At 39.1% G+C, this 22,714-nt stretch overlaps 1 protein-coding gene across 2 annotated transcripts in view; it reads left to right on the forward strand.

Moving 5' to 3' along the window:
• Positions 1–22,714, forward strand: part of LOC136854067 (zinc finger CCCH domain-containing protein 13-like) — a 177,850-nt gene that overhangs the window by 103,683 nt on the left and 51,453 nt on the right. For both annotated transcript variants that reach the window (XM_067130186.1, XM_067130185.1), the window contains exons 3-7: positions 1,181–5,293; positions 11,942–12,096; positions 14,507–14,647; positions 18,597–18,731; positions 19,065–19,323. In XM_067130186.1, the coding sequence (XP_066986287.1) occupies positions 1,528–5,293; positions 11,942–12,096; positions 14,507–14,647; positions 18,597–18,731; positions 19,065–19,323 (4,456 nt within the window). In that variant the 5' untranslated portion in view covers positions 1,181–1,527. The remainder of the gene's footprint in view (positions 1–1,180; positions 5,294–11,941; positions 12,097–14,506; positions 14,648–18,596; positions 18,732–19,064; positions 19,324–22,714) is intronic.

Genomic DNA, 22,714 nt, shown 5'->3' on the forward strand with positions numbered 1-22,714 from the left:
GTCCCTTCCCTTTCAGAAGAACCTAGGGGCTTTTCAGGTGTGAGGGCAGGGGTCTGGAAATTTTCAGCCACTGTCACCTCATTGTACCTGATAGACATCACCCACAAATCCCAAGACACCTTTTCCTTGGAACCTGTGGTGGCTTCTTAACTGATTGACCCTGTGATGGCTTCCCAACTGATTGTGTTTCCACTTAGCCCCACATGGACAGAAGTCTTTCTTGAGCACTTGGTTTAGCCTAAGTTTGGGTTTAAATGTAGAGGAACTGGCCTCTCCCTTCTTCCTTCCTTTTCCCAATGTGGAGCAGCAGCCAAAGCAGACTTCTTGCTGGATCAAGCCACAGTACAGGTGAGTTTTCTGAACCTTTGTATACATGACCAGGTTTGTGACATTGCTGGGTTGTCTCAGTTTCCAATTGGTTGACAGAGGCAACCTCCCACCTAAGGAGTGTGTCGTACAAAAAAGACGACATTTTGTATTTTTTGCAGGAACGAATATGAAAATTTTAAAAGTAATTTGAGCTTTTCCTTGGTATTCACAGCAGTGTCTTTTATTATATGACCCACCTCAACCACCCTACTCTGTCCCTAATGCTGAAGGGAAAGTGCTTGGTGACAGCAGGTAAGTGAGGGGTATTTCCCCACTCACACCCTTTATCCACCCATTAACTATCCAGGTTTCAGTAACCGATTCCAGCTCACACTGAGGAACACTCCTGTGTGAAAGACACTGGTTTGTTTATCAAGGAAAAATCCAAATTACTTTAAAAATGTATTTTTTCATTACAAGTATGTGAAGTGAATATGCGTAGTGAATTTATGATGTCTAACATGAACAACTCCTGAGATATTCTGGAAGGTTATAACTGGTGTAGACTTCTAGTTATGTACAGTACCTTTATTTCTACTATTTATAATTCCCTTCACCTGTGACTGTCGTAACTATTCAGATGTAATTAGTGGTGGATAGTTAAACTTATAGGTTATTGACATTTGTCTTGAGCTAATCTCAATTAGCACTTAAAAGATACTGGATTGTCACAAAATATAGTGTGTTCATGATGTACTGTACTTATATATGCTGTAAATTTGTTTTAAGAACTATTCATAACTTTTTACATAAAATATAAAATCTTATTTTACTTTTGCACTTATTCTGATTTTCTGTATTTTTTTATCAGGATCACCATCTTGCAGTAATGCTGGTGTTACAAACCTTATTGCAAAAAGTCTCGGTAGCCAGTCAGATTTACTGCAACAACTTGTAAGTGAAGCTGTAAAGAAAGTACTGATTGAAAATCCTCATTTAGCTTCAGGTGGAATTGACACCAATGCTCTCGTGACCCATACAGCAGCAGAAGTCAGTCCACAAAACAATAGTCATAAAAGGAAGTACTACCCTAGACCTCCAGATACTCCAAGTTACAACCCAACACCAATTAAAGAACTAAACAAACGTAAACGGTCAAGTGAATGTCAAGAAGAAGTACCCTCAAATTCCAAGACAGCCAGATATGTCCCATCCTTAATGACCAACAAGAATGTTATATCTGATGCAAATGAGAATAAGGATTCTGGTGAAAGTGAGGCTACAGACTTTTCGTCACCAGAGGAAGAAGACTTAGACCAACAGAACTGTGACTTTGATATATTAGAGGAAGTGCTGGCTGAGCATTCACAGAATAATAAGATCAAAGTGAAGAAAAAGAAGGTAAAGGCTTTGGGAAAATTGCAGTATAATTTAAGCAATCATGACAAAAAAGTAGAAGAGTCAAAAATGATAGCAGATGCACAAGCCATGTCTGATCAAGACAGCAATACATGTGATGGTCCAAAAGACAAAGCTAAGTTGCAGGAAGAACCAGCTTCTAGACCTGAATCTTATTTTCTCCCGCCTTCTCCAGTATTTACTTCATCCAGTGATGGTTTTGGTGCATATAACACAGTCGTATATGCACAGTCAGAAAGGAATGATGATGAAGACACTAGTAAAGCTGAAAAAGAAGAACCTATTCTTGTGGAATCGCTACGCACTTGCACTGAGAATTCAAGTGATGATATAAGTATTTCAAAGCCAAGTGAAAAGGAAGAGCAGAAGGATGACAGAAATAGTGGTAATAAGTCAGTTTCCACTGGACATGCATTACTTCCAAAATTTGTTCAAGCTCTTGGTGCTCCTAGACTCTCAAGACCAAACATCAAAAGTTGGAATCCACAAGGTAAGATCACAACTGCTGCCAGTGTAGATGTAAATAAAGATGGCACAAGTGATCCTTTAGAAGCAATGTTACAGGAGATGGATGGGGAGCAGGTTCCAGTAAAGCCTCCTGATGGTGGACCATCCAGTTCTACTTCTGATGGAAATCAGCAGATACCGCTTAATCCTAAGAATGCTAAAAAGTACAAAGTAGATTTAGATAAGGAGATCAAAAGTTTAACCAGTTCAGTTGTAAAAAGTGATGATGGAAACGAGAAAGAAAAGATGGAGGGCACAGAGGTTGATGTATCAGTATCAGGAACTAAGGAAAAATTGAGTGAAAAAGTTAGCAGTGCCCCTCTAGGTGATACTACAAAAAAGACTAAAGTTCTTGTGGCAGATGATGTAAAAAGCTCAGAAGAAGTTTCTTCACCCAAAGATAAGCCAGAAAAACATGAAGCACGTCGTCACTCTAAGTCAAAGAATGATGGCAATGACTCTAGTGATAACTCCAAGTCTGATGATGTGAGTAGTGATGATACTGTTGATAAAGAAAAGAAATCTAATGATGACAGTGATATTGATCAGCATTCTCGGAAAAAGAAAAGAAAGCGAGAACATTCTTCTGGTTCCGAATCTCATGAATCTTATCACCGTAAGAAGAGGAAGAAAAGCCACAAACGGCATAAGAAATACAAGAAAAGAAGGCGACACAGAGATAGTCGATCCAATTCACATGAAAGTGACGATGCATCGGGAAAAGATGATGATGACGAGGAGGAGGAAGAGGAGGATGCTGAGCAAAAAGAAAAAGAGGGATATGACTCGAGTGAAAAAAGTAAAGAGGAAAAAAAGTCCAAAAAACACAAAAAACACAGGAAGAAAGGTAAGCATAGAAAGAAATCTAAGCGAAGGAGAAGAAGCAAAAATAAAATGAAGAATAGAAACAGAAGTCAAAGTGTCAGTGCAAGTTCCAGTCAGGGTAGCAGTCGTAGTGCAAGTAGGCACAGAAGTTCCAGTAGGCAAAGAAGTTCTAGCAGGCATAGAAGTTCTAGTAGACGCAGAAGTACTAGTAGGCACAGAAGTTCTAGTAGACACAGAAGTTCTAGCAGTCACAGAAGCTCCAGTAGGCAAAGAGGCTCTAGCATGCACAGAAGTTCTAGTAGGCATGGAAGCTCTAGTAAACATAGAGGTTCCAGTAAGCACAGAGGCTCTAGTAAACATAGGAGTTCTAGTAGGCAAAGGAGTACAAGCAAAGAACAGCAGAGAAGCCAAAGCAATAGCGAAAACAAAAGAAACAGCTTTAGCAGTAGGAGTAGGAGTAGGAGTAGGAGTAGAAGCAATCATAAGCAAAGAAGTGGTAGCACTAGGGACAGAAGCAAGAGCAGCAGCAGACACAGTAGTAGAAGCAAAGCTAGACAGAGAAGCAGAAGTAACAGCAGAAAGAGTAGAAGCCCTAGCAGAGGGAGAAGCCGTAATAAAAAGAAAAGAGAGCTTTCAAGTCATAGTGCAAGTGCAAGTATTGAGAGCCAGAAACTTGACAATAATTGCAGAAAGGATGATAATTCCAAGTCTCCTCCTACAAAGAATCATTCAGAGAAAGTAAGTGTCATTTCAACTCCAATGCCAATTGACCCATCAAAAATTAAACTTGAAAAAAATCCAGATCCTGAACATGATTCTGCCATTACAGTGGATTTATCAATAGTCAAGAAGGAAAAAGAAGAAGCGCTGACATTGCCATGTACTGCGTCTGTTAAGGTGGAAAAAGTTGACAGTTATAATAGTGAAAATCAGCAGTTGGATAGGACAGAGAACAATAAAATGGGAAAATCTGATCTTGTTAAGACTTCTAACTTGGTAGCACAGTCAAGAAATTCACAGGAAGAAAAAATGTTAAATGGTCCTCCTCATAAAAAAGAAATTTCTCATCCTGATAAACCACTAAAAGAAACCAGTTCACACAATTCTCACTCAAAGGAAAAAGATGTCAGTAAAATGAAAGATGTCAAGGAAAGGAGGAAGAGCAATTGTGAGAGAAGGAGCAGCTCTGATGGTGTTTCAAATGACAAGTCTGTGCGACGTGTAAGCACTGACTCAAGGAAAAGTCATAAGGAATTGTCTTCTAGTACAATTGGTAATGAGAGAAGAACGAGCACTGAGAAGAACAAAGATAGTGTGACTAGTACTCATAAAGATCCAAAGCCCAAAGCCATGTCTATGTTTGACCTGGTTGCAGCAAGTATTAAGCCTTCTAAACCAAAGATATTAAAGGAAATTTCCATTTTTGATACTGTTTCTGCTGTAGGTTATGAATCAGATAGTGGTTCCTCTGGCATTTCTGATCAAGATACACAGGAAATATCTAATGATGATAAAAATCCATCACATGATACAGGTTTTGAACAGGTGAAAGGCCACTCCTCACCTAAAGAAAAGTCTTTGGAAAATGATACTGATAGATACAAGAGTCAGTCAAAGTCTGATAAAGGGAGTCATTCACACCAATCTTCATCAAGTCATTCAAAGTCAAAATCTCATCGGGACAAGGAAAGCTTAGTGAAGCGCAGTCATTCATCTGTGTCATCATCCAGTGTCTCAAAGCATTCACATTCATCATCTAAACATAAAAGTAGAAGTCATTCTTATTCAGGGACACATAGTTCTAAAAGCAAGAGCAGTGGTTCAACTGGAATTGGTACAGATAGTAAAGACTTGGCAACATCACCATCCAATAAGCTAAGTCACAGTAGCAGTAGTAAAAGTAAAGAATCAAAATCTAGCAGCCATCATAGCAAAGGTAGTCATAGTAGGAAACACAGCACCAGTAGTAACGACAGAGTAAAAGAGCATAAAAGCAAGGACCACAAGAAGAAGGAAAATAGCAAGAAAGAGAACAGAAATGGGAAAATTAGCAGTAAAGAAAGAGAAGACAGCAAAGAGGATGGCATCTCTAAAAAGGACCCCAGAAGTAAGCATGAAATCAAAAGTAAACATGAAAAAGAGAAATCCAGACGTGAGAAGTCTGTTACCAAGGATAGCTCAGAAGCAGATGAAGTATCAAGTAACTCTGACAGGGAGCTGTGTAGTACAAATGGTAAGAGAACATTTTTTTTAACTTTCATATTGTAAATTTGTGTTCCGGTACAAATACATTTAACTTTGTATGTTACAGCTTTGGAACTCTAACCCTTTTGCTTTTGTCTACCCAAATTCATTAGCCAAGTCCCTGATTAATGTCCAACAAAACACAGGAGTTTATGAAATCCCTTGCCTCGATTGTGACCAATCATATATCAGCTGTACAGGCAAATCACTTTCCCAGAGATTAATACAGCATAAATGGTCAGTTAGGTACAGACAGCAGAGCTCAGCTATTTTTAACCATATAAATAACCATAATCACAAAATAAACTGGAATATGTCTTGTATGATTTATAGGAGCAATTGTCGGTTCAAAAGCCAGATGGTGGAATCAGCCTTGATTAAGCAAAAAAATACAATGAATCTTTCAAGAGGCACCTGGGATTCAGATATTATAGATGAAATCTTCCTTGCCTTGACCCATGCTTTTGCACAGGGACAGTGTCTATTCTCTCTCCACTCAGGCTGGGGAGGTAATGAACAGACTGGATGGTGAGCAATTGAGGTACTCCTGAGCCTTGGCCTTAGACAGTGTGATGGCTATGATTGCCACTTTTACTGACCTTTCTGTTCCTTCCTCTCCTGTTCCTGTATGACTGTTCTGAGGTATCCTGATAAGATTGAGTTGCTTATGACATTGTGGCCTTCTTTAGAGTTATCACAGGATCCATCTTCCATGATTTTTCCAAAACACTTGGCTATGACCAAGAGCTCGACACCCACCTTGCTCTCGTCAGAAGCCTGTGTTTCAGTAGTAGTGTGTGACCGAGATCACTGTTTCTGATGTTCCTACATTCCTGTTTCTCCCATTTCTGGATGCCAGTTTCAGCTTCATCCTTTGATGAGCTTGGGAGAGATTGGTGAGGCCAGGGTCATAAGAAATTGAAGAAGTGCAGGCGTGCTTTGCCTTCCTTTTCTTCATCAGTTTTATCGTCCTCACCCTCCTCCTCATTTACCCAATATCCAGACCAGTGGAAGCACAGGACGAATGCACAAGGGTCAGCACTTTGTAATAAGACTAAGAAGTCTTCTCACAGATGTTACTCTCATGCTAAAGAGTGACAACCTCTGGAAATGTTTATGGGGACAGAACACTGGGTGGTGAGAGTGGATTGGTTCACTAGCTAACTTGTGACTGATCACTAGTGCATCAGTTTGCCTATGCCTGGTCATCTGTTTGATCTTCTCATTAGGGGGCAGCCAGTCCTGACATGTCCCATGTACAGTACTGTATATACCTCTTCAAAGGAATGAAAGGATGAGTCAACACTACCCTGAATTATCAGCTGTTCTTGTTTGGTTGTTCATGGGACATATGTGACTGGTCTTTGGACCACCACAATTTTGATTTACTCCTTTGCCCAGCCTGGCTTCATTCTACTTTTGCTTACCCTCCTTTGTCCTGCGACATGGTTGGCCCAAGTCCAATCCAGACTGTCCCTGGTCATTTATCGCTTTGGACTGGACAGGGTACGCATGCTCCAGGTTACTTATGTCAGTTAGCAGGGCCAGCCTGACTTTCAGCCTCCTTCATATTTAATCTGCACCAAAGAGTTAATGCCCCTTAACACCAAGAGTCTTCCCATCAGTAGCTCATCCCACCAACAGTTCTCTGACCAGCAGAGACACCTAGAAGTCTAGAAGCTCCTGGTCGCCCTTTTGTCCCAGTGGTTGTTGCTGCTTCCAACAGGGGTGTAGGTTGGGGTGGCAAGAAATAAGATTTGGTCATCTACTACAGTCATCTTGCTTCCAGTGGGATCCTGCCTCCAGAATTTTAGGGGAGCATGGAGGCAGATAGGAGGAGAGGCTAGGATGCTTGTAGTTCTTTGGGACAGCTAATGAGTTCTCTTTTTGGTTGCAGGCTCCCTAGTCAGTCAAACAACCTGTCTCGTATGATTCCTACGCAGCCAACAAGATCTGTGACCTGGACAAGGAGGTTTCCTCCATATTAGCAAAGGGAGCCATCGAATAAACTGCCAGAAATACTGCTTTCACAGGTGTCACTGTTGATCCCACGGTCTTTTGAGGCTGGAGACTGAACATAGACATCAGCTATCTCAATCAGTCTTTTTATTTGTTGACTCCCTTTCAGATGGGGACTGGAATCAGTGAGGGGATCAATTCAAAAATTTTTTCTTGATTTTGTAGACCTGAGGGGTGCCTACTTCCACAATCCTATTTACCCATTATCAGGGTAATTCCTTCCTTTCAAGTGACAGAGCAGAGTTTATCTGTTTGGCCTCTCTGCAGGTCCCTCAGGTCTCCTAAGGAGTAACTAGAAAATCATTCACTTATATTCCTCACTTTTTGTAGGTCTTTGGAGTTACAGGTCCTTGACTAAGTCCATAGTTGTTCCTATGGAACAACTAGTAGATAGGCCGAGGATGCCTTGTGGTTTAGCAAGAGGATGCTGCATCCTTATCATTTTCTTTTCCTTTATCTTTAGGTGTGACTTCATTTTCAAAACCATCACTACGGTTCTCCTTTCAATGTCTGGCAAATCTAGAGATTTATTTGTCCTTGCTGGGACCATTTTAATTCCAGTGATAATTTGGTCTTTTCATGGGCCTTTACTTTTCAGTACAGTATTGATTTTACACGTGGGTATTGCTCTTGTTATTTATTTTTGTTAAGTTTGTTTTGTATGTTCTTGCTTCTCTCTGGCAATATTGAACTTAATCCTGGTTCATAGAATCAATTACGGAAATGTCTTATGTAGCAAACTTTGTGGATTATATATTATTATTATTATTATTATTATTATTATTATTATTGTTATTATTATTATTAGGGTGGAGATTATCTTTGAAGGCGGTAGCTTTGAAAATTATAGCTGTTTCCACGGCATTTAATTTATATAGTTTTCTCTATTCTTCTTATTACTGTACCTTCTTTTCGTCAGCATGTAGCTGGTATATCAAGTTTCCTAAGGACATGTAAAGATTTCTGTTGTCTTAGGTTTATTTCCTCTAATGTGTTGTTAGCACACTGGCAGCCACCTATGAGAGTACAAAAGCGAATGAATTAAGATATGTGAAGTACAGGCATTTATAGCAGGCAGGGTGTTTACAATAGGTGGGTTGGTTAGTAGGCAAGAACTTTAATCAGTCATAGGTTGGTGACAAAATCTGTCGCCGAGGCGTTGAGATCTTCTAGACTTAACTGGCTTGAGGTGGGCATTAGCTTGAGTACCCCTCAATGGTGTGGCTGGTATTGTAGGCCATCCAGGTGATGTCAACGTCATATCTCTCTCTCTCTCTCTCTCTCTCTCTCTCTCTCTCTCTCTCTCTCTCTCTCTCTCTCTCTCTCTCTCTCTCTCTCTTATGACAGTCTTTCTGGTCTTTTGTTGTGATTTTCTCTATAATGGTTAAAAATTACCCCTTCTTGAAAGTGGCAGGAGATATGCTTAGGGAGTCTGGTAGTGGTCATCCTGATATATGAGTGGTGGCATCCTTCCACCAGGCATGCAAATTCATAAAGAAGGAGTGTCATCTATGAATTTACATGCCCGGTGGAAGGATGCCACCACTCATATACCAGAATGACCACTAACAGACCCTCTTAAGCATCTCTCCTGCCACCTTCAAGAATGGGCCATTTTTAACCATTATAGAGAAAATCACAACAAGAGACCAGAAAGAGCTGAGCTTTTTCAGAACATAGACATTATAGACCAAACACCAGACTTACAGCACCTGCGGTTTCTCAAGGCACTTCATATATTAGAAGAAAGTCAATTACAGGCAGTCCCTGCTTATTGGCAGCATCAGTTAATGGTTAACGACGTTTCGGTTTTATGATGCATGGCTAATGACGTTGTTAACCAGATTTTTGGCGCCAGTAGGTGATTTTCAGCACCAGTAAGCGGTTTATCAGCCTGGGTCAGTGGTTTATCAGCGTCAGTAAGCGGTTTATTGGCGCTGGTAAGTGGTTTATCTGTGCTTATGGCATCGTCAATGCCATTTATTACCAAATTACTGTGATGTTCCAGTTATCAACGATTTTCAGTTATCTGCGCTCGGCTGGTAACGGAAGACCCTGCTGTTAACTGGGGACTGCCTGTATCAACACGGTGAAAGAAACAGAATTTCTCCCCACCAGGCCACTAAAGGGCTGTGGTTGCCAGTCGAAGCAAGTCCTCACATAATTTGCAAGAAGTTGTTGGATATCCAGGAAGGTCTTCAAGACCTAGAAAGAGTGGTGACCAGCAAAGTAATTTCTGTCTTCTTGTACAACTCGACATCTCTGGCTTATCTAAAAAGACAAGTGAGCGTGAAGTGAGAAACCTTAGTAGCCATCACAGTGGATTTACTCCTCAGGACAGAGGAGAGGAATATCGTAATGCCCCAGTTCATGCCTGATTGACTAAATGTTTTGGCGGACATACTAAGTTGTCTGGGACAGGTACTCTCCCATGAATGGACCTTAACCCTGCAGTTTGTGAGGCATTCAACCAACCTCTCATCAGTCTCTTCGCAACGAAGCTGAATCATCATCTCCAGCTTTACATCTCTCCAGTTACAGAATCTCAAGCCTGGGCAGTAGACACTATGGTCCTAGATTAGACAAACCTATTCAGGTGTCTTTCCTCCTTTTCCACTGGTGGAGAGGTACTCAAGAAGTTGAGGGAATCCCAAAACACCACCATGATTTTAATCATGCCTTGGTGGCTGAGGAGGCAGTGGTTCACAGACCTGGAAATGCCAGCAGAATTTCCCAGACAATAACCTGTTTGGACAAATCTACTTCAACAGGCAGGGACAGGAAAGCTCCATGGAAATATCAACATGCTTTGTCTAATTGCATGGAAACTGTCTGCAAGCTTCTAAGCTCTAGAGGCTTTTCAAAGTCATCTAGGAACTCTATCATTGCTGCAAGGAGAAAGACCACTAATATGTTACATCAGAAACAATGGGAGCTATATGGTGCTGGCCGAGGATATTTCCTGTTTTCACACCAACATTGACAGTGCAGTATAATTAAGTTTCTGTGCTTCACGAGATATGCCAAAGGTCTGTGTTGACTTCATCCAAAGGTTATAAATGCATGCTGACTTCTGTTTTAATGTATACTGGATTGGATATTTTGAATGATATGATTTACATGAAGCTGTTTGCTCATTTCAACTGGAAATGTCAAAGGTTCTGCAAAAGCCACTTTTATGGAACCTGGATATTGTCTTAAGACACCTTAGAGGCCCCTCTTTTGAAGAGAGAGAGGCTTCTCTCAAGGTTCTTTCTTTGAAAATCCTCTTTCTGGTAGCTTTGGCTTCAGCCAAAAGAGTGATTGAATTACAAGTGGTATTATTGTTAGTGTTTTTATGTACTGGAGCAGTACTATATTTTTTTTTTTGGCATCCTTTTGTGCTAAGAATGATCTCAAAGCCAAAGCTCGTCCAAAAGTTGAATCTGTCCCCTCTCTAGAAACTTAACTCTTGCGGAAGAGTTACTAAACATTTAGGAAGCAGTGTAACAACGTATTTTGCACTGCCAGGAATCTTGAGGTTCCTGTGTCCAACAGTGCCATGGCTTGCATATTAGTCCTTAACCCTGTGAGCAAATCATGCAATTTCTCCAGAAGATTGCCTCCTATTGAAGGTGAAACCACACAATGTCAGACCAGCAGCTATATCTATTAGTTTTCATCAGCACCTCTCTCTAGACCGTCTAGTTTTGGCGGGGAGATTATCTTCTAGTCTTCCCATTATGTATTATGGACAGGGAAAGTTTTTTTTGGAGTAAGTAATGCTTGTCTTGAGTTGTAGAGCCATTGCTCCTCATTGAAGAAAACTGCCATGAGCTGATTAAGTACCACTTTTTCTTGCAAATTGGTCTTGTTTTGGGTGTGAGGTGCCACAACAACTTGATTGGGTAGGTGGTAACTACTTAGGGATCATGGTTTAGTTGTAGTTGTAGCTCCTATCGTTTCTGCAGACCTGCGGCCAGAGGCCTAACTTGCCATTCTGCGTTGCATAATCATCAACCAGTGGTCATATTCAGGGACCACATTCCATTTCCTACAGTGGTGGACCTCACTGAGATGACAATCCATATCAGAAAATTACTTGCCATGGGATCATATTCATCAGTTAAGCAGCAATAAGGATATTTCTAATGATATCTGGTAATTTGGTTATAGGGAGATGTCTTATCCTGTTGGAGTCGGCAAATGATAGAGGGTAAATTTCACCTGAAAAATAGTGATTTTTATGATAAAATATATTTTTTAGGTACTTGCCCTCTATCATTGAGATCCCTCCCTCCCTCCTCCCCTCTTAAGAAATTAAGAGAAGAATGACAACCAAAATGATCACTATCTTACCCCCACCTTCCAAGGAGTGGGATTAACTAATGGGAGAGCTCATTAACAATTGTTTCAGCTTTAACACTTGTCAAACCCGTATTAAGTAATTGGAGATAACGCAAATGGTAGAGGGTAAATACCCAAAAAATTTATTTTATCATAAAAATTACTGTTTTTACTTGAATAATTTTAAGTAGAACATTTACATATTGCTAAATTTTAGGTAGAAAGTTTTCTTAATTTTGTATAATTTTCTTAACTTTATGTTTTGTAAGATCAAATTTTCACTTCCCTTTAGATAACAATGGAGATGATGATGAGGGTGATTGTGATGATGATGGAGATGAGGGCAACAGTTCTCCTTTCCCAGATCTCTCTGCTTTAGATGAGATTTCTCAAGATGACTGGGAGCAAATGATAAACAGCTCTAGTGATGACTTAAAGCATCTGGAAGTAAGTGTAGATATATATGTGTTATTCAGCTAAAATACAACTGCCAAAGAGAGAAAGCTATGCATTTTCTAATGTTTTTGCATATGATTTCCTTTGAAAGCCTCTGAAAATTGTGGTCTTATTCTCAAATGCTTTTATTTTATTGCAGTGCTCTTGTGTTTTATTATTTAGTAGTTACCTTAACTGTGTAAAGCTATGTAAACAGTAATTGGCGGATCTCTACACAGAATGCCAGACTGTCCAGTTTTATTATGCAGCAAGAACAGTACCATGGGAATTACCATCTCTGCTTACTCTTTATCATAGCTGCTGTTCATGAGTTAATTTCATGAGCTATAAACACTAACCATCTATACATGTTAATATTTTTAGGGTTCTTGCAGATGAAGAGTTTTTCTTATGAATTACTGTTAGACTGTCAGTGGTGGCCATCTGCTTACTGTTTATAAATAGATAGCCTGCTTGAAACTGTAGTTTAAGGCTATAGTATGTCAGTACAGGTATTTGAGAATTAGAAATGGGAAAGGGCACAGTTGGATCTTGAAAAATCATATTTAAGAACATATATATTAGTGGAGGAAATTTTATAATGACCCCTTCTCTTTAGCCCCTTAGTCTTCAAGTAATGATTACCATTTGAAAAGGCTCTTGTATTTTAAGAAATGAACATAAGCTCATTTCTTCTACTTAGTAATTTTAAAGATGAGGAACAGTTCACTAGTAGATCTCACAAGATTCTTGCTTGCCTCAGGTTTTTAGCCTTCTAACTAAGTTTCTTGGGAAGAAAAAATTGTTCTCATGGCCTCCAGATTTGAGGATAAATACTGAAGGGTAAAAGCTTTTGAACCAGGTCATCAAGCACTTTTCATGATTATAGGTGTTCTGTTTGAATATTTATAAGAAGTACTAATCATGAGACAGATGCATTTAGTTTCCAGAAATATCATGTCAAGAATGAATGACTCATTTTTATAGGTCATTGCCCATTGAATGAACACATTAACTAACTTGGTTCCAACTTAGATTTTCTGTATACCAAGTTTATTACTGACTATTCCCATTTTCAGTAGAGTTTTCCTTATACTAATGTGTTAATAAATATTAGCTAGGTACGTGTTATTTTATTAGGTTCCTTTGCCTTCCTTGCTCTGCCTTCTTCTGCTTAAGAGGATGGCCTTTTGAGTTCATGTGAGGACCCATAAGTCGTATCTCCCATGAAGAGAGTACTTTTGTCCTCCTTTTTGTTTGTTCTTGCACTGAGCCAGTGTCTGAGAGTTTTGTATTTTATTGACTGTGACAGGTATTCCCGAAGCCTGTGCTGCTGTATTCTTGAGTACAATGCTATGTTCAGGATCAAGACTCGAGGTTTGAGCCCTTATCTATCCTAATCCTAAAGTTTTAATTTGGAGTTCTCCGCTATTCTAAAAGCAGCACCTTTCATTGCTAGAACTCTGCTATTCTAAAAGCAGCACCTTTCATTGCTAGAATAACTTTGCCTTTGCTAAGCTTTACCTTTGGGATGTCATCCATAAAACCTTTGATGCGTATGCATTGGGACATAACGCTATTGGCCATGTACTTTCCTTTAGGGGCTGTTTTGAGTCATCAATCATCAATCTCTTCGTTATTTGGACTTTATTTATCTGACACACTGTATTTATCTGACACACTGAAGGCTTGTATATCATGGAGTACCAGCCTTTATGCCTATTATGCTAGATCAGTGTACTTTCCATTAGAGATTGACAACTTATGAAAGTACCCAAAATTCTGAGAAATTTTGCCAACTCTACTGCCATTTTCAGGGACATTTCTTGCATCTATCTTCTTCCCATCTGAATTATGACTCAGGTTATTTATGATTAATGGGGTTGTAATAACAAACCATATTTTTATTGTAAAGTGAAGCCTTTAAATAGATCTATTGATCATAACTTTTAGTGGCTTCCTCCCTTTGTCTCATATTGTCTCATATTAGATAGAGGATAGCATAGAAGAATGAATGTGGTGGAGTTTGTTAGGTTTGCTCAGATGGATCTTTGATTGTGGAGTTTCAAATTGGTGTGCCTGGTTTATCCCACAAAGTTAGAAGAGGTATTTATTATAGTTGGTACAAATAAAAACTTGTCTGATTACAAAAACATGGCATTTTACCAATTAAAAAATTAAAACTAAAATTCTTGAAATCCCATGTTTTAAGTTTTCACCATATCTTTTTTCTTACGAGTATGTACTTTCAGGCTTAATTATTAGGCAACATTGAGATATTGGCATAATTACTGATTGCATGAAACATAACTCTGTCATGAACTATGGCTTTGTGGGGTGAAAAGACTCAAGTGACTAATAATAAATTTCTTGTGACTTTGCCTCTTAAGCACCAGCTTAAATGCATCTTTATTTATTTCAGAATTTACGATCAGAGGAAGATTTTGATTTGGATGACTTTGATAAAGAAGATCCTGATATCATGGAAGAATGCTTGCAAATGTACAATGAATATAAACCTGACCCAGCAGAGAATGAAAATCAGATTTCTTCGAAGAAAAAGGTATTTGGCCATTCTTAGTGAAGTATGTCAAGTTGCATTTAACCATAAAACATTTTTTTTCAGAAACTTTTCCTTATTTGTCGAATTTTTGTTACTTTGAATATTGTTTTTTCTTATCTTTAGAAAGAATGGTAAGATTCATGGCCAGTATGTAGTGGAAATATATGAATAAGGAAGTGGCAGAGAGAAAATAGACAAGCGGTGTCAAAGATTGAGATGGTTTGGAATTGTAATGAGAAGGAATGAGGAACAGTTATAAAAGCAGTGTAAGAAGGCCCAGGAAACCATGGAAAAAAGGGGTGACTGAAGACCTAGACCACCACTTTGTATGCTAAGGGTTTGGTTGTTTTGATACATCATCTTCAACTATTCATTTTAGAAGCATCTTCCTCTACTGAACCTTCATTTTCAAATCCTCCAATGCTTTATCACTCCATCTAATCCTTTGCCTCCCTTTAACCTTCTACTCCTAACAGGTTCCACCCAAGCCCTCTTCACTCCTTCCTCCTCACTCATCCTTATCACATGCCCATACCACCTCAGTCTTGATTCCCTTATCAGTAATCTTTACCACTTGACACTTCCCGTAATTTCTTAATTTTAGAGCCTCTAACGCAGTGAGATCCTCATGATCCACATGAACATCATTGTTTCTTTTTACTCCAGTTTGTGTTCCTTCATAATGCCCATGTTTCTGTCTACCATATATCATCACTGATCTGATTTTGGCATCCTTTTGTCACACATTACCCTTGCCACCTCCCTCCATTTCCCCAAAGTTGCTTTTATCCTACTTTCAACCTCAGCTTCACACCTTCCTTCCTGGATTAAAGTAGATCCAAAGTGTTTAAAATTTTTGCCTGCTTTAAGTCTAGACCAGTTGTCTTGTATAAATAACCTGCCCTCATTGCTTGCTGGACTCTGTAACTTAATTTTTACCCACATTCACTTTCATACCGCCCCACTCAAGAGATTCCTGTCACTCTCTTACCCTTCTTTGCAATCTATTTCATTCTCTGCCATGATCCCCAGATCATTTGCATATAACAAACCCCATATATTTTCATTCGCAATCCCCTCACACAATACATCAATAACCACTGCAAAAAGAAATGGGCTAAGTGCCAATCCTTTATGTAAACTAATTCTAACTTCAAATATTTCTGTTTTGTCACAGGCTGTTATTAGTTCTGTCCTTTTCCTTTTGTTCATCATTTCAACCAACCTAAACAACTACCTGGCACTTCCTCTCCTTAAATACCAAAATGCTACCTCCCTTGGTATTGCATCAGATGCCTTCTCTAGGTCTATAAATCCACAGTAGGGCTTCCAGTTACCTTCCAGCCTCATTTCTTGTATCCATCGTATTATAAAGACAGCATCAAGTGTACCTCTCCCTTTAATGAAACTGCTACTCTTCACCAGTCTTCACAATTGCTCAGAATCTCACCATTCTTCAAGATATCTGGAAAAGAACTTCCTCAATAAAGACAGTATAACAAAGTAATCCTTATGTAAAGGGACTTATGCCTGTATAAGGCCTTTAAATAAATGACGTTAATTATCATGTAGTGGAATACAAGTTTATTATTAAGTAAGGACTAGAAAATAATTTTAATTGTAAATTCATTCATACAAAATATAACAGGAGGTCTTTGTGAATTCTTTCACAGGTATAGACTAAGCTAGTACCTTACATCTGGCAAACAGTATTATCCTGTGTAAATCCTAACAGCCCTGTAAAAGGTCTGTGTACAGTATACAAAAAGGGTTCACAACGTAAAACGTGAATACAAGAAAGGAATCTATTTAGCTAAGTTTTTCCAAAAATAGCAAATGTTACATTCACATGGGTAGTATAGAGCTGTCTTAGGCCTTTGATCTTGACCCTACAGGGGTTCATTGGGTACTTGGAGGGATTTTGGCAGTACATATCAGAGGAATAATTCTCCACCTGGAATTAATTTGCATGTATTTTTGGCGTGAGTCAGTGGCTTGGTTCTTTCCTTAGACATAACATATGTTGTTTTATAACCAAGTGTTGTGTAAATAGTAAGGAGCTTTAAAGGGCGAAAAAAAGAAGAGAGATGTTTTTAAAGAACTTGTAGTTCTGGCTAGTAGGAGGTAGAAGAACCTGCCAAGAGAGGATTGTCTTTAAATGTCTGGTAAAGTTTGGAGAAGAAAACCAAGAATAAAGAGGTTAAAGAAGGTAAAATAAAAGCACGTATCTGGTGCCCCTTCACTTTGAATACACGGTAGAGGGCCAAAGGATTATCAGTAAGGGGTTTAGACTTAAAGGCAGCTAGCATATAATTAAACAAATTTTCAAAGCTTTCATGTTAGCGTTCACTAGTTTTGTAAATGACACAATAAAACAAAAAGGTTGGGAAGTATTGGTGTGCAGACATGGAGTGTTGGACCATTTTCAGTGGTGTATGATATAGTTGGGGTCAGCTTATAATGTCAGACCCTGCCAGCTGAGCAGTAGCCAGGCCTAAAAGGTAGAATCGTCTGACTGTGGATTAAAGTTGTGTTGTTCCACAGTTTCCATGCAGATGTTGAGACCTGCTGATAGTTTTAATTGTTGTCATTAGCCATGCAGTAAATCCAAGGACGTTAATGCCGTTGTAAAGAATCTGACAGTGACTTACAAAAATAACCCAAAAGCATAGTATACAGGCATCATCTTAAATGACTGGTGCTATCATTTAGGCGTGCCTACTTTGAAACATTTATGGGTGAATGAATTTACATCAGGTGATATGTGAGCTATCTTGTGCTGGATCTGGCTTTCACACATCATCTGGCTGAGGGTCTGTTCATTCATGATGGCAGCATTCATCATGTGGTTATACTTCATCGTGTATACCAGGAAATGATGTCTACTTTTAAGAGGTGCTGGTCATTTATCTGCTTAAGTTATTGTAAATTGCTTTATTACGATCCTCAAGTTAAATTCCTAAGCTGACATTATTTGTAGAAATAATCCATTATGGAAGGAGATGAGGAGTAAGCAAGCCTGGGAAATTACTTTTAATATCTCTATAATTGTTGTTTGTGGTAAGAATGTCTTGGTTATAAGCATTAATGTTGCAAAAATAGGAGGTGGCTTCTGTATCTTGATGCAAAGTGATGTTCTGGTGAGCTGGTTAGAATAGATGTTATATCAGGTCTGAAGCCAGAAGGCTGGGAATGGATACCATTCTCACTAGTAAAATTGTGCTAAGAGCAGTCACATGTGCATATCTCTGTAATTCTCTTATATCTGCAAAGGTCGATGAATTGCATCTTTTATTCCCCAGCTTAAAAAATCAGAGGGACAGAACAGATGAACCAACTGAAACACAGTCTAGAACTTATTCAGTGTCTCAATTTTCAAATGAAAAGGGAGTTTTCTTAACTGTCATTGCTGGGAAGTAAGAATTATTGGAACTAATATTGTGGAAGACAAAATAACCTATGCAAGACCATGATTTTGGTGCTTAGTTGTTATATCAGATCAGTCATTGAAGTGGGGCTTATATCATTATTTAAATAGAGAAATGAAGAGAATTATAAGATGGAAATCATATTTAATACAAATATATATTTTTCACCCCCCAATGATTAACTCAATTACAGTTGCAGCAAATTGTGTGATAATATTCCTTGACTCCAAATTTGCACCCCGAAGCATACTTACCTAAAAGCTGATTCATTTAATGAAGTATAATAATTCATTTTAAATTTTCAGTGATACTTGTGTGAGTAGTGATTGGTTGTAATTTTTGCCTGTGTAAAGCTATGAAATTTAGCACTCTGATATATTGAAATTACTAAGTAGTACTTTTGGATTTCATGGCACTTAAAACCTGATTTTTAGACTTTTAGAAAATTTCTAGAACTTTCAGTGTGAATGTTGGAAAATTTCATGTTTACTTAGTTGATCTTGGTAAATGTTTGTTGATAGATGAAGGTTGAAGCAAATGAGGAAACAGAACCCCTTCCGGGAAAGCAGAGGGTTGCGAGAACAACATCTGTTGGCAATATGATTCCCCAAAAGTCAAACAGTGACCTGAAAATTCGGAAGAAAACTCCAGCACAGGTGAGATGCTTTAAAAATTAAGATTATACACGAGTGAAAATAGCAAAAGATCCAGGTTAGTACATGTTACTTACATCTCCCCCTCTTAATGGATAGTCCTTACCCACAAAAGATAATTTTTACTCCGGTTCTCACACCGAAGCTCATTATGATGTGTTGTCCAAAATAATAGTAAAAATTGTGTGCAACACTTATTTATCATCTGAACAAAATTTGATATAAATGATGTCAGTTAGGGTTGATGACATGATATCTGGCATTATATTCTAATAATTAGGCAGATCCATAATTTTTCTTTTACCAAGAGCTTCCCATACATATCATGATCACCAGGTAATGATGGAGAGATACCAGAAGTTAAAGGAACAACAGGCTGAATTACTAAAGCAGTTAGAAAGACAAAAGCAACAATTAGAGGAGCAAGGTAAGAGTGTTGCTGGAGTATCAACATCATCTGCTGTGTCCTCTTCAACATCATGCAGATCAAAATCCACTGCAGTTTCATCATGTAGTGTTTCTTCTACAACTTCTGCTAGGTTTAAAATTGCTCCTGCATCATCTACCTCGGCAAAATCTCCACATTCCACGACAGGTAGGCAAACAGATTTGGTTTTTGTGTATAGCAATATGAAAAATAAACATCTTTCTTGATTTTATCATTTGAAGAGATACATGTCATGTAAAGTTGTGTATGCTGCATTAAATATCATTGAAAGGAACAAGTGAGAGCTTCCAGAATGCATGAGGAGGAAATCAGTCATTGGAAATTTATTAACAAGGTAGTTAACCAGATGGTTGATGGGAGATGGGTGTATCCCTCCCTCACCAACCATGGCACTCACTTTTCTCTCAGTCAAAGTAAATCAGTCATTGAAAATTTAGTAACAAGGTAGGTAACCAATTGGTTGATTGGAGATGAGAGTATCCCTCCCTCACTGACCATGGCACTCACTTTTCTCTCAGCCACATTAAAGAACAGATGTGCTGTGGCTGTGTTCATCTATCCTGGCTGGTGGTTGAGAACTTGGATTGTGCAAATGAGTATTTGCACATTGGCATTCTGTTGTGTTTGTATCCTGTTGTTGGCTTCTTCATTTATTTTCATTGGGATTGAGAAAAGATCATGGACATCGTCATTGCAGGGAATGTATCCATCCTTGTGGGCAGTTCATGTCACCCTTATTGGCTGATCTTCTCTCTTTTTGTGGTCTTTGCATTGAAGATCTCAGTTCTAGGACTTCTCCTTGCAAGTGAGGAGTTTTTTGGGATTCACCTGGGGACACATCAGCTTCTTAGAGGTGTTTTCCATCAGCAACTTTGTCTGATAATGATACTGATGTGCCAGTGCCAGTAAGGTCTGGCTGACCTAATGCTGATCAAGGCCTGGTTTTTGCAATTTGAGGCAAGTATGAGAATGCCTCACTCTCTCAGGTAAACTTACTGTCAACATTATTTTTCCACCAGATGTATCAAGAAGTACAATATGTAACCAGAAACATTATTCCAATTGACTTAGACAGGTAATTTTAAGGGCATATGATCGATGGCAGAGCAGTGCAAATTAGTGTTTGTCCACAAGAACAGAGTTCTTTACATTTTTTTTTTTTACTTGCAATCAGTATTTTTGTCAGTGTAGAGGTGCCAAACAGTGTTTAGTAGTTTTACAGTATTTAAAAAATAGTTGTTTATTTATAGTAAAACATTAAAATGCCTTTTCAAATAATATGTGAGAGTATGAGGAGCACAGAAGTTAATAGTCTGCCATACTCTAAGTTTTTAATTACTCTCCAGTTAATGTTATAGTAATACACATACACACACACACACGCACACACACTAATTTTTGTTTAATTGAAAATCTAATATAATTTTTTTTTTACTATTTGTGTACCTCATTAGGAAATAACCAAGCAAAAATAATGTTTTGTCCTAAGATTGTACCATAGGCTTTCATTTTTTTCTTTAACCCAAGAGATTCCAGGGGGATGCCACTTCAGGACGACGGCAGTATTATGCATTTGCAACTTCAGTAATGGAACCAATATTTTCATGCTCATTTTTTAACTTATCACCTAATGTTATACATGGTTGTAATTGCCTTGTGTCACAGATTAATAATCAGAAATAAAATATAAGATACTTTCTAAAACTTATGTTTAAAAAGAATATTTTTTTTTGGAAAGAAAACATTTTTTTAAAAGCCACTTTTTAGTTTTGGAATGCTTCGTGCAGTATTTTCTGAGACAATTTCAAATTTTTTCATGACAGTCTTATTCCTTAGCTATTCAAGAAATACCTATAAAAGTACAAAAATATACAGTTATTAATTGGTTGAATGGGTGTATACATTGTGTGTATATGTTAACCATCCTATGCACACTAACTTTAAAACCAATATTACTGTCGTCACTGTCGTAATTGTCTATCTTGATATCACTATTTGATGAAAATGAATAAGCATCATCATCAAAAGCCATTATCTCCAAAATTCACAAAATAAACAAAGTTTTATAAAAATCTTCGACCGTTGCTCAACTTCACGATACAAAAGCCTTCCTGGTCCTGCCCCCCGGGCTGACGGAAGGTTTACAATTTTGCTATTTTTATACCTATGATTAAGAGAAATCTGGCATCTGTTATGTTTAAGAGTGAGCTGAATGGCTGGTGAGACTGTTGACGTCACTCAAACAGAGCTAAGGGGAAGGACTAAATTTACCGGGATATTTGAAAATAAAGCGTCGATAATATCGACGTCGTCCTTACACAGTATATAAAGCGTCGATTTTAGCCATGCACCGCACCTTGTGGATTAAGCTAAGGTGTTATTATTTTTAAATAAAAATATACTCTATTTGTAAAGTCACCAATTCGGCGCCAGGATAGTGTTTCGGCGGCGCCATTAATTAAGTCTCCGCTGAGCTTGTTTTCTTTGGTGACTTCCCGTTTTCTTCAAGCTAAATTAGTCACGCCTAAAACGTGCCAGGTCACGCATTTTAATCATTTTTACTTTATGGTATTTATACGAATGTCACACATTGTGTATCACATGTTTCTTCATTCACAGGCATCAAGACTGTATCTATATTGTGTCTCTGTATGTTTCGTATTGTAATTCGTACTCGTTCACTGCATATTATTGTTTATTGTTTCGACCTCATTGACAATGGAATTGACTGTGACCTCAGGTCACAGTCAATTCCATTGTCTCTCACGGCCCGGCGTCAGTCGGCCGCAATATAAGCCGCCTGGATCTGTAATAAATCAGCAGTAACCTTTACCTGCTCGTTTCTTTGACACCTTACAGTGGTGACCCCGGTATCCCGGAGCCATTAAGCGGACTCACACGGCGACTCAGTCTTGGCTCCAGGATTTCTCAAAAAAAACTCTTAGCGGCCTAAACACGGCGCTGTAACCAGCGTTTGAGCGTGCTGACTCTCGTCGGCGTACCCCACCAGCGTCACTAGCGGAACCACACGGGCGCACGAAAGTGCGTACTGGCGCCAGTATCCTACTCCAGTAAGGGGTCAAAGGAGCGAGCATGGACGCGGATATCCCCTCCTTCATGCAGTTAAACGCGACCCCGCGGACTCCGAGGTTTACCTACCTCCCATCGCAGCCGCCCGCCCCGCATCGAGGCCCTCCCGCAACTCCACACCAGCGCCCGAACACACGACGGCGGGCAACACAATCGCGGGCGCCCTCACCCTAAAGCTGCCGCCCGTTTACGCAGGGCAACCCATCGAGGTGGCTGCGCGGGGTGGAGAGCCACTTCAGAATCGCGGACCTCACGGACGAAATCCTACAGGCCGACACAGTGCTCAACGCCCTTCGGAGGACGTGTACAACAAACTCATCTCGCGGGTACCGAAACACTCACCCTCACATACAGCACCACAAAAAGTTCCTCCTCGAAGCTTGCTCCTGCCCATCGCCGAGCGGGCCGCCTGTGCTATCGACCTTGCCAATAATCCACGCCACGACCT

Source organism: Macrobrachium rosenbergii, chromosome 28 (genome assembly GCF_040412425.1).
Source record: "Macrobrachium rosenbergii isolate ZJJX-2024 chromosome 28, ASM4041242v1, whole genome shotgun sequence".
Lineage (NCBI taxonomy): Eukaryota > Metazoa > Arthropoda > Malacostraca > Decapoda > Palaemonidae > Macrobrachium > Macrobrachium rosenbergii.